Genomic DNA, 14,799 nt, shown 5'->3' on the forward strand with positions numbered 1-14,799 from the left:
CAGATGCAAACTACAGGGTGGATAAACAGCAGGGTCCTACTGTAGAGCACAGAGAACTATAGTCAGTATCCTGTGATAAACCATAATGGAAAAGAATAGGAAAAAGACTATACATGAAATACACAAAGAACGCACATGAAACTGAATCAGAAATTAACGGAAGAAATTAACACAACAGAAATTAACACAACCTTGTAAATCGACTAGACGTCAATAAAAAAGAAGGGGGAAAAGAAAAAAAAAGAAGCCAAGGTTGGGTTCCCTTTGCGGGGAGGGAGCATGCAGAAGAGGGGCTGGCAGGCTTCTATTTCTTGCTCTGGGTGGCAGCTACAAGGGTGCTCACTTTCTTGTTACTCATTAAGCTATATATTTACGGTTTGTGCACTTTCATGAATGTGTGTTATATTTCACAATAAAAACAGTTTCTAAAACTGTAAAAAATATATATAAATATAAAAAGTTAGCCTCCCTGAAAAGAGAAAATGGGTGAGAAAATTCTCCATATCCTGGAAATGACAGTACCAATGGGACTCTGACAGGTAGCACTCTTTCTAAGCTCCTGCCAGCACTGTGCTATATACGCTAGGTGCACAGAGAACAGCAATCCCCATAGGATGCCTGCCCTCAGCAAGTACACGGTCCACTTCCAGGATTTTATCCCCAGGACATCGTTCAGCAGAAGCGCCAAGATGATGGAGATTTGTAACAACAACAAGACTGGAAACCACCCAGATATTTACAAGAGCAGGAGGGTTTTCTCAACCGTTTGAGTAGAAAGACTATCCGGCCTACCCACACCTATACCCTGGCAGGGTCAGCCTGTTCCCTATGGACGTGGTGGTTGGTTTAGGGGGAGGCTGGTGAGCCTGCCCCAAGGGGGTGGGGGCTTGGAGGCTCAACAAAGGGGTGTGTGATGCGATGGTGACGGGTCACAAAGGGCTTGCGGTATAAATAGGGTCGGGTCAAGAGACTCTGGCAGAGTCCTGCAGGGAGGTGACGAGGTGCTTTCGTTCCCTCTCTCTCTCTCTCCGAGGCTCAACTTGTGGCTGGTGGCTCTGTCTTGAACGAAGAGAGCCATGAGCAGTGAGAGTTTACCTCATTACACGGCCAATAGCTACTGTTCAGTGGGGGTGTCGAGGACCTCCATGGGGGTCCTGCAACGACAACTGTACGAGGGAGGAGAGTATGACATTTTCAAGTACGCTCCCATGTTTGAGAGCGACTTTATCCAGGTCAGCAAGGAAGGAGAACTGATCGACCTAGACAACCGCGTCCAAACGGTGACTGTGGGCGTCGCATCCACCAGCCCCCTCTTCCCACTACCTGACGTCATGCTGCTGGCCCGACCAAGGAAAGTCTGTGCCGGGATCACCAAGGGGAGAGGTTGCAAGCCCGTGAAGACCCTAGAGCTCACCAGGCTGCTCCCCTTGAAGTTTGTCAAGATCTCCATCCACAACCGGGAGAAACAGCAGCTGTGCCTGAGTCTTGCTACCGGCCGGACTTTCTACCTGCAGCTGTGCCCCTCTTCCGACGCACAAGAAGACCTCTTTTCCTATTGGGAAAAGCTTGTCTATATCCTGAGACCACCGGTAGACAGTTACAGCAGTACCCCGATGCTCCAAACTGGAGATGCAGCGACTACAGAGGATGCCGACATCCTAGTGGTAAGCACCTACAGGGACTCAAGAACACGGGGCAGGGTGCTTTGGGAGAGCAAGGCAAAGCTGGTCCTTCATAGCCTTTGGTGCTCTCTGAGACTCGCCTGGGAAATACCTTCTACTGTTGAAAAGGGTCAGGGACACACGAGCTATCACTACAGGAGTCACCACACTGGAGAGGTTCCGAGTGCTGCACCACCTTGTCCCACGAGGCCGAATTTCAGAGACACCTTAGGTATCACCTCGGCTGCACTGGTCTCATCACTAGGGCTGTAATCCCTCCTACAGCATCCTGACTCTCTGGTCTCTGCTTGAACACTTACCCCAGCCCATGTAGTCTCAGGAGTTGGGGAACATCATTCACAGTTAGGAAGTCCTTCCTTCATTGTGTCTCCCCGGGACTCCGACATGCTGACTCAAATCAGCCCAACCCGTGGAGTCACCAAAACGTACAAGGTGTGCATCCCTTGACCCAGGAACCCCACTTCTAGGAATCTGCCCTGCAGGGAGAGAAGCACAAGGGTATAAAGTTAAAGTGTAGAGCATCATGGAGAATTGTATCAGTGCTCTCCCTGACCCTGGGACTGTTCAAGTAAAGTGGAGTGGCCGTTGGACAGGGGTGCAGTAGATGGGGTCTTGCATCCAATGGGAGCTTAGACTGGGTGATGTCAAAGGTTATTCTAAGTATAAGGCCTTGAGTTGCTCAGCTCCAGGATGAGAGAGGAGCGGACAGTTCTGAGCTCACTTTCTGTCATCTCTCTCTTACCTGTCTCTCCTCCCCTTGGCTCAGACCACAGAGCTCCACAGAGAAAGGGATCAGGATGAGGTTGGGCTTCACAAGCTTCGTGACGTGACTGGAGCCACGTCTTGGGCTTATGTGGGGGGAGAGGGAATCCATCATGCCCCCCATGGATCAACTGCAGCCCTGAAAGGCGCCGAAGGATCGGCGGCAGGGATGACCGTGGGCCTGGCGGGAGCCACCATCGAGGATCCAGGAGAAAGCGGATCCGGCCGGGCCACCGCAGGTGCTGCCCGCCTATCCCCGCAGGACACGAACCTGGTCTCGGCGGATGTTGCCAGCACATCCTCGACGGGGGCAGATGGTCCAGAGAGCAGCACGAGCGTGGTGTTGCCAGGTGCAGTCACAACCAGCAAGCCTGCTGCTAGAAGAGCTGAAGGGAAGGTCGCAGCCCCCGTGGTCTCCACCTTGCAGAGTGAAGGCTACACGTCTGAACGGGATGGAAGCCAGAAGGTCTCCCACCCCAGGGATGAAGCCTGGAAGGAAAAAAAGGAAAGGAGGACACGTCTTCAGCGAGGAAACGTTCCCATCACCGCAGGACAGGTGAAGGTCACCACAGGACAGGAGGGGACAAGACCCAGAAAGCATCCTCCCACTGGTCCTCATGCGGCCATGAAAACTCCAAAGGTGACAAAGGAGGGGAGGACAGCTCGCAGACGGAGGAAGAGCCAGCCCGCCACCAGTTCGGGGACTCGAAGTAAGACATCCAGTGAGATCCTCTCCTTCTTTAGGCGCTTCAGTCATTCCTGATTCAGCACCAAGGCTCACACATGGCCACTGGGAGGTAGACAAAGCCCCGGTTGGCTTGCATCCTTCCCTAGAGAGGCAATTCCTACTTTCTCTAATAAAGGAAACTATACAACTCCAAAGAAATGCTATCTTGTGTTTTCTATGTCCCCTCGCCTGGTAGTGACTTGACAGTGACTTCTGTGATGCGAATTGTGCTTTGGCCTGAGACCCCAGAATCAAAATTTTGTTGTAGAAGATATGTAGTAAGTATCATTAAGCCATTCACTAGGGCTGGAAATAGATGCACTATACAGAAATTTTCGCTGCGAGGTTGCGAATCTTTTGAAATAAGATTTAATATGTAAATAGTTTGGGGAGAAGATAAGCTGGGGGAAGTGACTGTGTGATGTGTATACTTGCGTTGCTGAATTAATTACTTAACTCATCAGGTATTTATTGGGTGTCTGTGCTGTGCCTAGCACGAGGCTATGTTATTGAAAAACGACCCTTTTCTCAGCAAAGCACTCTGGTTTGGTTATGGGCACTCTGCAGAAGGCAAGGAAATAAGCATAGGAAAAGGTTTTCGTCGCTTGTTCGAAGGTCACACGTGCATAGCCACTGCCAGAAAGAGAAGCCTGTTTTCCCCGCAAGGCTTCTCCAGGGCACGTAGGGTGGAGGGAGGACAAGTCTGCAGCCGGGGCTGAGCTTCAGGCCATAGCTGGGGTCAGAGGTTCACCTTATGAAAACAGAAACTCTCTCTGGCTTGTAAGGAAATCAAACCATTGGGAGTTATTTTACTTTGTGTAGGATAAAACAGAACACGGGGGGATCAGTGTTGTCATTGGCTCAACAAAGGGACACAATCTTTATGGTAGAAGCAGCACCAACGAGGAGTCCGGAAATCTGAGTTCCTATCCTGTCTGGGCCACTGACTCTCCTGGGTCACTCTGCCTCTCTGTAATGGTACCTCTGTGGGCAGCCACGGGGTCCCCAACTATAAAACCAATGGATTGGACCGCTGCAGTGATTCTTACCCTTGGTTGTATGTTGCGAGTTCCCTGGGGAGCTTAAAAACAAACAAAAAAACATTGATAGCCTGACCCCAATCCCAGAGATTCTGATGACATTTAGGTGGGGTAAGCCCTCCAGCACTGGGAGTTTTAAAAATCTCACCCAATAATTCTACTGTGCAGCAGCCAAGTTGGAAAACCACTGGGCTAGGAGGTCTCGTGGGGGGGCCTCTTTCCGCCCCAGTATGCCATAACTTTACAGTGGAAGACAGTAGTTCTCCAACATTCACATGCATAAGGATCACCTGGGAAGCCTATTTAAAAAATAACATTTCTCACCATACGATATCCCTTATACATGGACTCTACAGTACGATGCCAATGAACATATCTGCGAAACAGAAACAGACTCCCAGACATAGAAAAGAGACTTGGGGTTTTCAGTGGGGTTGGGGGAAGGGAAGGATTGGGAGTTTGGGATTAGCAGATGCAAACTACAGGGTGGATAAACAGCAGGGTCCTACTGTAGAGCACAGAGAACTATAGTCAGTATCCTGTGATAAACCATAATGGAAAAGAATAGGAAAAAGACTATACATGAAATACACAGAGAACACTCATGAAACTGAATCAGAAATAAACGGAAGAAATTAACACAACAGAAATTAACACAACCTTGTAAATCGACTAGACGTCAATAAAAAAGAAGGGGGAAAAGAAAAAAAATAGAAGCCAAGGTTGGGTTCCGTTTGCGGGGAGGGAGCATGCAGAAGAGGGGCTGGCAGGCTTCTATTTCTTGCTCTGGGTGGCAGCTACAAGGGTGCTCACTTTCTTGTTACTCATTAAGCTATATATTTACGGTTTGTGCACTTTCATGAATGTGTGTTATATTTCCCAATAAAAACAGTTTCTAAAACTGTAAAAAATATATATAAATATAAAAAGTTAGCCTCCCTGAAAAGAGAAAATGGGTGAGAAAATTCTCCATATCCTGGAAATGACAGTACCAATGGGACTCTGACAGGTAGCACTCTTTCTGTTTTTTTTTTTTTTTTTTTTTTTTTTTGCGGTATGCGGGCCTCTCACTGTTGTGGCCTCCCCCGTTGCGGAGCACACGCTCCAGACGCGCAGGCCCAGCGGCCATGGCTCACGGTACCAGCCGCTCCGCGGCATATGGGATCCTCCCAGACCGGGTCACGAACCCGTATCCCCTGCATCGGCAGGCGGACTCTCAACCACTGCACCACCAGGAGGTCCAGGTAGCACTCTTTCTAAGCTCCTGCCAGCACTGTGCTATATACGCTAGGTGCACAGAGAACAGCAATCCCCATAGGATGCCTGCCCTCAGCAAGTACACGGTCCACTTCCAGGATTTTATCCCCAGGACATCGTTCAGCAGAAGCGCCAAGATGATGGAGATTTGTAACAACAACAAGACTGGAAACCACCCAGATATTTACAAGAGCAGGAGGGTTTTCTCAACCGTTTGAGTAGAAAGACTATCCGGCCTACCCACACCTATACCCTGGCAGGGTCAGCCTGTTCCCTATGGACGTGGTGGTTGGTTTAGGGGGAGGCTGGTGAGCCTGCCCCAAGGGGGTGGGGGCTTGGAGGCTCAACAAAGGGGTGTGTGATGCGATGGTGACGGGTCACAAAGGGCTTGCGGTATAAATAGGGTCGGGTCAAGAGACTCTGGCAGAGTCCTGCAGGGAGGTGACGAGGTGCTTTCGTTCCCTCTCTCTCTCTCTCCGAGGCTCAACTTGTGGCTGGTGGCTCTGTCTTGAACGAAGAGAGCCATGAGCAGTGAGAGTTTACCTCATTACACGGCCAAGAGCTACTGTTCAGTGGGGGTGTCGAGGACCTCCATGGGGGTCCTGCAACGACAACTGTACGAGGGAGGAGAGTATGACATTTTCAAGTACGCTCCCATGTTTGAGAGCGACTTTATCCAGGTCAGCAAGGAAGGAGAACTGATCGACCTAGACAACCGCGTCCAAACGGTGACTGTGGGCGTCGCATCCACCAGCCCCCTCTTCCCACTACCTGACGTCATGCTGCTGGCCCGACCAAGGAAAGTCTGTGCCGGGATCACCAAGGGGAGAGGTTGCAAGCCCGTGAAGACCCTAGAGCTCACCAGGCTGCTCCCCTTGAAGTTTGTCAAGATCTCCATCCACAACCGGGAGAAACAGCAGCTGTGCCTGAGTCTTGCTACCGGCCGGACTTTCTACCTGCAGCTGTGCCCCTCTTCCGACGCACAAGAAGACCTCTTTTCCTATTGGGAAAAGCTTGTCTATATCCTGAGACCACCGGTAGACAGTTACAGCAGTACCCCGATGCTCCAAACTGGAGATGCAGCAACTACAGAGGATGCCGACATCCTAGTGGTAAGCACCTACAGGGACTCAAGAACACGGGGCAGGGTGCTTTGGGAGAGCAAGGCAAAGCTGGTCCTTCATAGCCTTTGGTGCTCTCTGAGACTCGCCTGGGAAATACCTTCTACTGTTGAAAAGGGTCAGGGACACACGAGCTATCACTACAGGAGTCACCACACTGGAGAGGTTCCGAGTGCTGCACCACCTTGTCCCACGAGGCCGAATTTCAGAGACACCTTAGGTATCACCTCGGCTGCACTGGTCTCATCACTAGGGCTGTAATCCCTCCTACAGCATCCTGACTCTCTGGTCTCTGCTTGAACACTTACCCCAGCCCATGTAGTCTCAGGAGTTGGGGAACATCATTCACAGTTAGGAAGTCCTTCCTTCATTGTGTCTCCCCGGGACTCCGACATGCTGACTCAAATCAGCCCAACCCATGGAGTCACCAAAACGAACATGGTGTGCATCCCTTGACCCAGGAACCCCACTTCTAGGAATCTGCCCTGCAGGGAGAGAAGCACAAGGGTATAAAGTTAAAGTGTAGAGCATCATGGAGAATTGTATCAGTGCTCTCCCTGACCCTGGGACTGTTCAAGTAAAGTGGAGTGGCCGTTGGACAGGGGTGCAGTAGATGGGGTCTTGCATCCAATGGGAGCTTAGACTGGGTGATGTCAAAGGTTATTCTAAGTATAAGGCCTTGAGTTGCTCAGCTCCAGGATGAGAGAGGAGCGGACAGTTCTGAGCTCACTTTCTGTCATCTCTCTCTTACCTGTCTCTCCTCCCCTTGGCTCAGACCACAGAGCTCCACAGAGAAAGGGATCAGGATGAGGTTGGGCTTCACAAGCGTCGTGACGTGACTGGAGCCATGTCTTGTGCTTATGTGGGGGGAGAGGGAATCCATCATGCCCCCCATGGATCAACTGCAGCCCTGAAAGGCGCCGAAGGATCGGCGGCAGGGATGACCGTGGGCCTGGCGGGAGCCACCATCGAGGATCCAGGAGAAAGCGGATCCGGCCAGGCCACCACAGGTGCTGCCCGCCTATCCCCGCAGGACACGAACCTGGTCTCGGCGGATGTTGCCAGCACATCCTCGACGGGGGCAGATGGTCCAGAGAGCAGCACGAGCGTGGTGTTGCCAGGTGCAGTCACAACCAGCAAGCCTGCTGCTGGAAGAGCTGAAGGGAAGGTCGCAGCCCCCGTGGTCTCCACCTTGCAGAGTGAAGGCTACACGTCTGAACGGGATGGAAGCCAGAAGGTCTCCCACCCCAGGGATGAAGCCTGGAAGGAAAAAAAGGAAAGGAGGACACGTCTTCAGCGAGGAAACGTTCCCATCACCGCAGGACAGGTGAAGGTCACCACAGGACAGAAGGGGACAAGACCCAGAAAGCATCCTCCCACTGGTCCTCATGCGGCCATGAAAACTCCAAAGGTGACAAAGGAGGGGAGGACAGCTCGCAGACGGAGGAAGAGCCAGCCCGCCACCAGTTCGGGGACTTGAAGTAAGACATCCAGTGAGATCCTCTCCTTCTTTAGGCGCTTCAGTCATTCCTGATTCAGCACCAAGGCTCACACATGGCCACTGGGAGGTAGACAAAGCCCCGGTTGGCTTGCATCCTTCCCTAGAGAGGCAATTCCTACTTTCTCTAATAAAGGAAACCATACAACTCCAAAAGAAATGCTATCTTGTGTTCTCTATGTCCCCTCGCCTGGTAGTGACTTGACAGTGACTTCTGTGATGCGAATTGTGCTTTGGCCTGAGACCCCAGAATCAAAATTTTGTTGTAGAAGATATGTAGTAAGTATCATTAAGCCATTCACTAGGGCTGGAAAAAGATGCACTATACAGAAATTTTCGCTGCGAGGTTGCGAATCTTTTGAAATAAGATTTAATATGTAAATAGTGTGGGGAGAAGATAAGCTGGGGGAAGTGACTGTGTGATGTGTATACTTGCGTTGCTGAATTAATTACTTAACTCATCAGGTATTTATTGGGTGTCTGTGCTGTGCCTAGCACGAAGCTATGTTATTGAAAAACGACCCTTTTCTCAGCAAAGCACTCTGGTTTGGTTATGGGCACTCTGCAGAAGGCAAGGAAATAAGCACAGAAAAAGGTTTTCGTCGCTTGCTCGAAGGTCACACGTGCATAGCCACTGCCAGAAAGAGAAGCCTGTTTTCCCCGCAAGGCTTCTCCAGGGCACGTAGGGTGGAGGGAGGACAAGTCTGCAGCCGGGGCTGAGCTTCAGGCCATAGCTGGGGTCAGAGGTTCACCTTATGAAAACAGAAACTCTCTCTGGCTTGTAAGGAAATCAAACCATTGGGAGTTATTTTACTTTGTGTAGGATAAAACAGAACACGGGGGGATCAGGGTTGTCATTGGCTCAACAAAGGGACCCAATCTTTATGGTAGAAGCAACACCAACGAGGAGTCCGGAAATCTGAGTTCCTATCCTGTCTGGGCCACTGACTCTCCTGGGTCACTCTGCCTCTCTGTAATGGTACCTCTGTGGGCAGCCACGGGGTCCCCAACTGTAAAACCAATGGATTGGACCGCTGCAGTGATTCTTACCCTTGGTTGTATGTTGCGTGTTCCCTGGGGAGGTTAAAAACAAACAAAAAAAACATTGATAGCCTGACCCCAATCCCAGAGATTCTGATGACATTTAGGTGGGGTAAGCCCTCCAGCACTGGGAGTTTTAAAAATCTCACCCAATAATTCTACTGTGCAGCAGCCAAGTTGGAAAACCACTGGGCTAGGAGGTCTGGGGGGGGGCCTCTTTCCGCCACAGTATGCCATAACTTTACAGTGGAAGACAGTATTTCTCCAACATTCACATGCATAAGGATCACCTGGGAAGCCTATTTAAAAAATAACATTTCTCACCATACGATATCCCTTATACATGGACTCTACAGTACGATGCCAATGAACATATCTGCGAAACAGAAACAGACTCCCAGACATAGAAAAGAGACTTGGGGTTTTCAGTGGGGTTGGGGGCAGGGAAGGATTGGGAGTTTGGGATTAGCAGATGCAAACTACAGGGTGGATAAACAGCAGGGTCCTACTGTAGAGCACAGAGAACTATAGTCAGTATCCTGTGATAAACCATAATGGAAAAGAATAGGAAAAAGACTATACATGAAATACACAGAGAACACACATGAAACTGAATCAGAAATTAACGGAAGAAATTAACACAACAGAAATTAACACAACCTTGTAAATCGACTAGACGTCAATAAAAAAGAAGGGGGAAAAGAAAAAAAATAGAAGCCAAGGTTGGGTTCCGTTTGCGGGGAGGGAGCATGCAGAAGAGGGGCTGGCAGGCTTCTATTTCTTGCTCTGGGTGGCAGCTACAAGGGTGCTCACTTTCTTGTTACTCATTAAGCTATATATTTACGGTTTGTGCACTTTCATGAATGTGTGTTATATTTCACAATAAAAACAGTTTCTAAAACTGTAAAAAATATATATAAATATAAAAAGTTAGCCTCCCTGAAAAGAGAAAATGGGTGAGAAAATTCTCCATAACCTGGAAATGACAGTACCAATGGGACTCTGACAGGTAGCACTCTTTCTTCTTCTTCTTTTTTTTTTTTTTGCGGTATGCGGGCCTCTCACTGTTGTGGCCTCCCCTGTTGCGGAGCACACGCTCCGGACGCGCAGGACCAGCGGCCATGGCTCACGGTACCAGCCGCTCCGCGGCATATGGGATCCTCCCAGACCGGTTCACGAACCCGTATCCCCTGCATCGGCAGGCGGACTCTCAACCACTGCGCCACCAGGGAGGCCCAGGTAGCACTCTTTCTAAGCTCCTGCCAGCACTGTGCTATATACGCTGGGGGCACAGAGAACAGCAATCCCCATAGGATGCCTGCCCTCAGCAAATACATGGTCCACTTCCAGGATTTTATCCCCAGGACATCGTTCAGCAGAAGCGCCAAGATGATGGAGATTTGTAACAACAACAAGACTGGAAACCACCCAGATATTTACAAGAGCAGGAGGGTTTTCTCAACCGTTTGAGTAGAAAGACTATCTGGCCTACCCACACCTATACCCTGGCAGGGTCAGCCTGTTCCCTATGGACGTGGTGGTTGGTTTAGGGGGAGGCTGGTGAGCCTGCCCCAAGGGGGTGGGGGCTTGGAGGCTCAACAAAGGGGTGTGTGATGCGATGGTGACGGGTCACAAAGGGCTTGCGGTATAAATAGGGTCGGGTCAAGAGACTCTGGCAGAGTCCTGCAGGGAGGTGACGAGGTGCTTTCGTTCCCTCTCTCTCTCTCTCCGAGGCTCAACTTGTGGCTGGTGGCTCTGTCTTGAACGAAGAGAGCCATGAGCAGTGAGAGTTTACCTCATTACACGGCCAAGAGCTACTGTTCAGTGGGGGTGTCGAGGACCTCCATGGGGGTCCTGCAACGACAACTGTACGAGGGAGGAGAGTATGACATTTTCAAGTGCGCTCCCATGTTTGAGAGCGACTTTATCCAGGTCAGCAAGGAAGGAGAACTGATCGACCTAGACAACCGCGTCCAAACGGTGACTGTGGGCGTCGCATCCACCAGCCCCCTCTTCCCACTACCTGACGTCATGCTGCTGGCCCGAGCAAGGAAAGTCTGTGCCGGGATCACCAAGGGGAGAGGTTGCAAGCCCGTGAAGACCCTAGAGCTCACCAGGCTGCTCCCCTTGAAGTTTGTCAAGATCTCCATCCACAACCGGGAGAAACAGCAGCTGTGCCTGAGTCTTGCTACCGGCCGGACTTTCTACCTGCAGCTGTGCCCCTCTTCCGACGCACAAGAAGACCTCTTTTCCTATTGGGAAAAACTTGTCTATATCCTGAGACCACCGGTAGACAGTTACAGCAGTACCCCGATGCTCCAACCTGGAGATGCAGCGACTACAGAGGATGCCGACATCCTAGTGGTAAGCACCTACAGGGACTCAAGAACACGGGGCAGGGTGCTTTGGGAGAGCAAGGCAAAGCTGGTCCTTCATAGCCTTTGGTGCTCTCTGAGACTCGCCTGGGAAATACCTTCTACTGTTGAAAAGGGTCAGGGACACACGAGCTATCACTACAGGAGTCACCACACTGGAGAGGTTCCGAGTGCTGCACCACCTTGTCCCACGAGGCCGAATTTCAGAGACACCTTAGGTATCACCTCGGCTGCACTGGTCTCATCACTAGGGCTGTAATCCCTCCTACAGCATCCTGACTCTCTGGTCTCTGCTTGAACACTTACCCCAGCCCATGTAGTCTCAGGAGTTGGGGAACATCATTCACAGTTAGGAAGTCCTTCCTTCATTGTGTCTCCCCGGGACTCCGACATGCTGACTCAAATCAGCCCAACCCGTGGAGTCACCAAAACGTACAAGGTGTGCATCCCTTGACCCAGGAACCCCACTTCTAGGAATCTGCCCTGCAGGGAGAGAAGCACAAGGGTATAAAGTTAAAGTGTAGAGCATCATGGAGAATTGTATCAGTGCTCTCCCTGACCCTGGGACTGTTCAAGTAAAGTGGAGTGGCCGTTGGACAGGGGTGCAGTAGATGGGGTCTTGCATCCAATGGGAGCTTAGACTGGGTGATGTCAAAGGTTATTCTAAGTATAAGGCCTTGAGTTGCTCAGCTCCAGGATGAGAGAGGAGCGGACAGTTCTGAGCTCACTTTCTGTCATCTCTCTCTTACCTGTCTCTCCTCCCCTTGGCTCAGACCACAGAGCTCCACAGAGAAAGGGATCAGGATGAGGTTGGGCTTCACAAGCGTCGTGACGTGACTGGAGCCACGTCTTGGGCTTATGTGGGGGGAGAGGGAATCCATCATGCCCCCCATGGATCAACTGCAGCCCTGAAAGGCGCCGAAGGATCGGCGGCAGGGATGACCGTGGGCCTGGCGGGAGCCACCATCGAGGATCCAGGAGAAAGCGGATCCGGCCAGGCCACCGCAGGTGCTGCCCGCCTATCCCCGCAGGGCACGAACCTGGTCTCGGCGGATGTTGCCAGCACATCCTCGACGGGGGCAGATGGTCCAGAGAGCAGCACGAGCGTGGTGTTGCCAGGTGCAGTCACAACCAGCAAGCCTGCTGCTGGAAGAGCTGAAGGGAAGGTCGCAGCCCCCGTGGTCTCCACCTTGCAGAGTGAAGGCTACACGTCTGAACGGGATGGAAGCCAGAAGGTCTCCCACCCCAGGGATGAAGCCTGGAAGGAAAAAAAGGAAAGGAGGACACGTCTTCAGCGAGGAAACGTTCCCATCACCGCAGGACAGGTGAAGGTCACCACAGGACAGGAGGGGACAAGACCCAGAAAGCATCCTCCCACTGGTCCTCATGCGGCCATGAAAACTCCAAAGGTGACAAAGGAGGGGAGGACAGCTCGCAGACGGAGGAAGAGCCAGCCCGCCACCAGTTCGGGGACTCGAAGTAAGACATCCAGTGAGATCCTCTCCTTCTTTAGGCGCTTCAGTCATTCCTGATTCAGCACCAAGGCTCACACATGGCCACTGGGAGGTAGACAAAGCCCCGGTTGGCTTGCATCCTTCCCTAGAGAGGCAATTCCTACTTTCTCTAATAAAGGAAACCATACAACTCCAAAAGAAATGCTATCTTGTGTTTTCTATGTCCCCTCGCCTGGTAGTGACTTGACAGTGACTTCTGTGATGCGAATTGTGCTTTGGCCTGAGACCCCAGAATCAAAATTTTGTTGTAGAAGATATGTAGTAAGTATCATTAAGCCATTCACTAGGGCTGGAAATAGATGCACTATACAGAAATTTTCGCTGCGAGGTTGCGAATCTTTTGAAATAAGATTTAATATGTAAATAGTTTGGGGAGAAGATAAGCTGGGGGAAGTGACTGTGTGATGTGTATACTTGCGTTGCTGAATTAATTACTTAACTCATCAGGTATTTATTGGGTGTCTGTGCTGTGCCTAGCACGAGGCTATGTTATTGAAAAACGACCCTTTTCTCAGCAAAGCACTCTGGTTTGGTTATGGGCACTCTGCAGAAGGCAAGGAAATAAGCACAGAAAAAGGTTTTCGTCGCTTGCTCGAAGGTCACACGTGCATAGCCACTGCCAGAAAGAGAAGCCTGTTTTCCCCGCAAGGCTTCTCCAGGGCACGTAGGGTGGAGGGAGGACAAGTCTGCAGCCGGGGCTGAGCTTCAGGCCATAGCTGGGGTCAGAGGTTCACCTTATGAAAACAGAAACTCTCTCTGGCTTGTAAGGAAATCAAACCATTGGGAGTTATTTTACTTTGTGTAGGATAAAACAGAACACGGGGGGATCAGGGTTGTCATTGGCTCAACAAAGGGACACAATCTTTATGGTAGAAGCAGCACCAACGAGGAGTCCGGAAATCTGAGTTCCTATCATGTCTGGGCCACTGACTCTCCTGGGTCACTCTGCCTCTCTGTAATGGTACCTCTGTGGGCAGCCACGGGGTCCCCAACTGTAAAACCAATGGATTGGACCGCTGCAGTGATTCTTACCCTTGGTTGTATGTTGCGAGTTCCCTGGGGAGCTTAAAAACAAACAAAAAAAAACATTGATAGCCTGACCCCAATCCCAGAGATTCTGATGACATTTAGGTGGGGTAAGCCCTCCAGCACTGGGAGTTTTAAAAATCTCACCCAATAATTCTACTGTGCAGCAGCCAAGTTGGAAAACCACTGGGCTAGGAGGTCTGGGGGGGGGCCTCTTTCCGCCACAGTATGCCATAACTTTACAATGGAAGACAGTAGTTCTCCAACATTCACATGCATAAGGATCACCTGGGAAGCCTATTTAAAAAATAACATTTCTCACCATACGATATCCCTTATACATGGACTCTACAGTACGATGCCAATGAACATATCTGCGAAACAGAAACAGACTCCCAGACATAGAAAAGAGACTTGGGGTTTTCAGTGGGGTTGGGGGCAGGGAAGGATTGGGAGTTTGGGATTAGCAGATGCAAACTACAGGGAGGATAAACAGCAGGGTCCTACTGTAGAGCACAGAGAACTCTAGTCAGTATCCTGTGATAAACCATAATGGAAAAGAATAGGAAAAAGACTATACATGAAATACACAAAGAACACTCATGAAACTGAATCAGAAATTAACGGAAGAAATTAACACAACAGAAATTAACACAACCTTGTAAATCGACTAGACGTCAATAAAAAAGAAGGGGGAAAAGAAAAAAAATAGAAGCCAAGGTTGGGTTCCCTTTGCGGGGAGGGAGCATGCAGAAG

The 14,799-nt window shown here is 50.5% G+C and overlaps 1 protein-coding gene across 1 annotated transcript in view; it reads left to right on the forward strand.

The window, feature by feature from the left end:
• The window catches only part of LOC309805348 (uncharacterized protein), a gene marked incomplete at both ends in the record, with an annotated part of 172,311 nt that extends 167,475 nt beyond the window's left edge, over nt 1-4,836 (forward strand). The window contains one exon of the mRNA XM_082623276.1: nt 4,831-4,836. Within this exon, the coding sequence (XP_082479402.1) occupies nt 4,831-4,836 (6 nt within the window). The remainder of the gene's footprint in view (nt 1-4,830) is intronic.
• Nucleotides 4,837-14,799: the final 9,963 nt, after the last annotated feature.

This window comes from Mesoplodon mirus (assembly GCF_964341445.2).
Source record: "Mesoplodon mirus genome assembly, chromosome: 5".
Lineage (NCBI taxonomy): Eukaryota > Metazoa > Chordata > Mammalia > Artiodactyla > Ziphiidae > Mesoplodon > Mesoplodon mirus.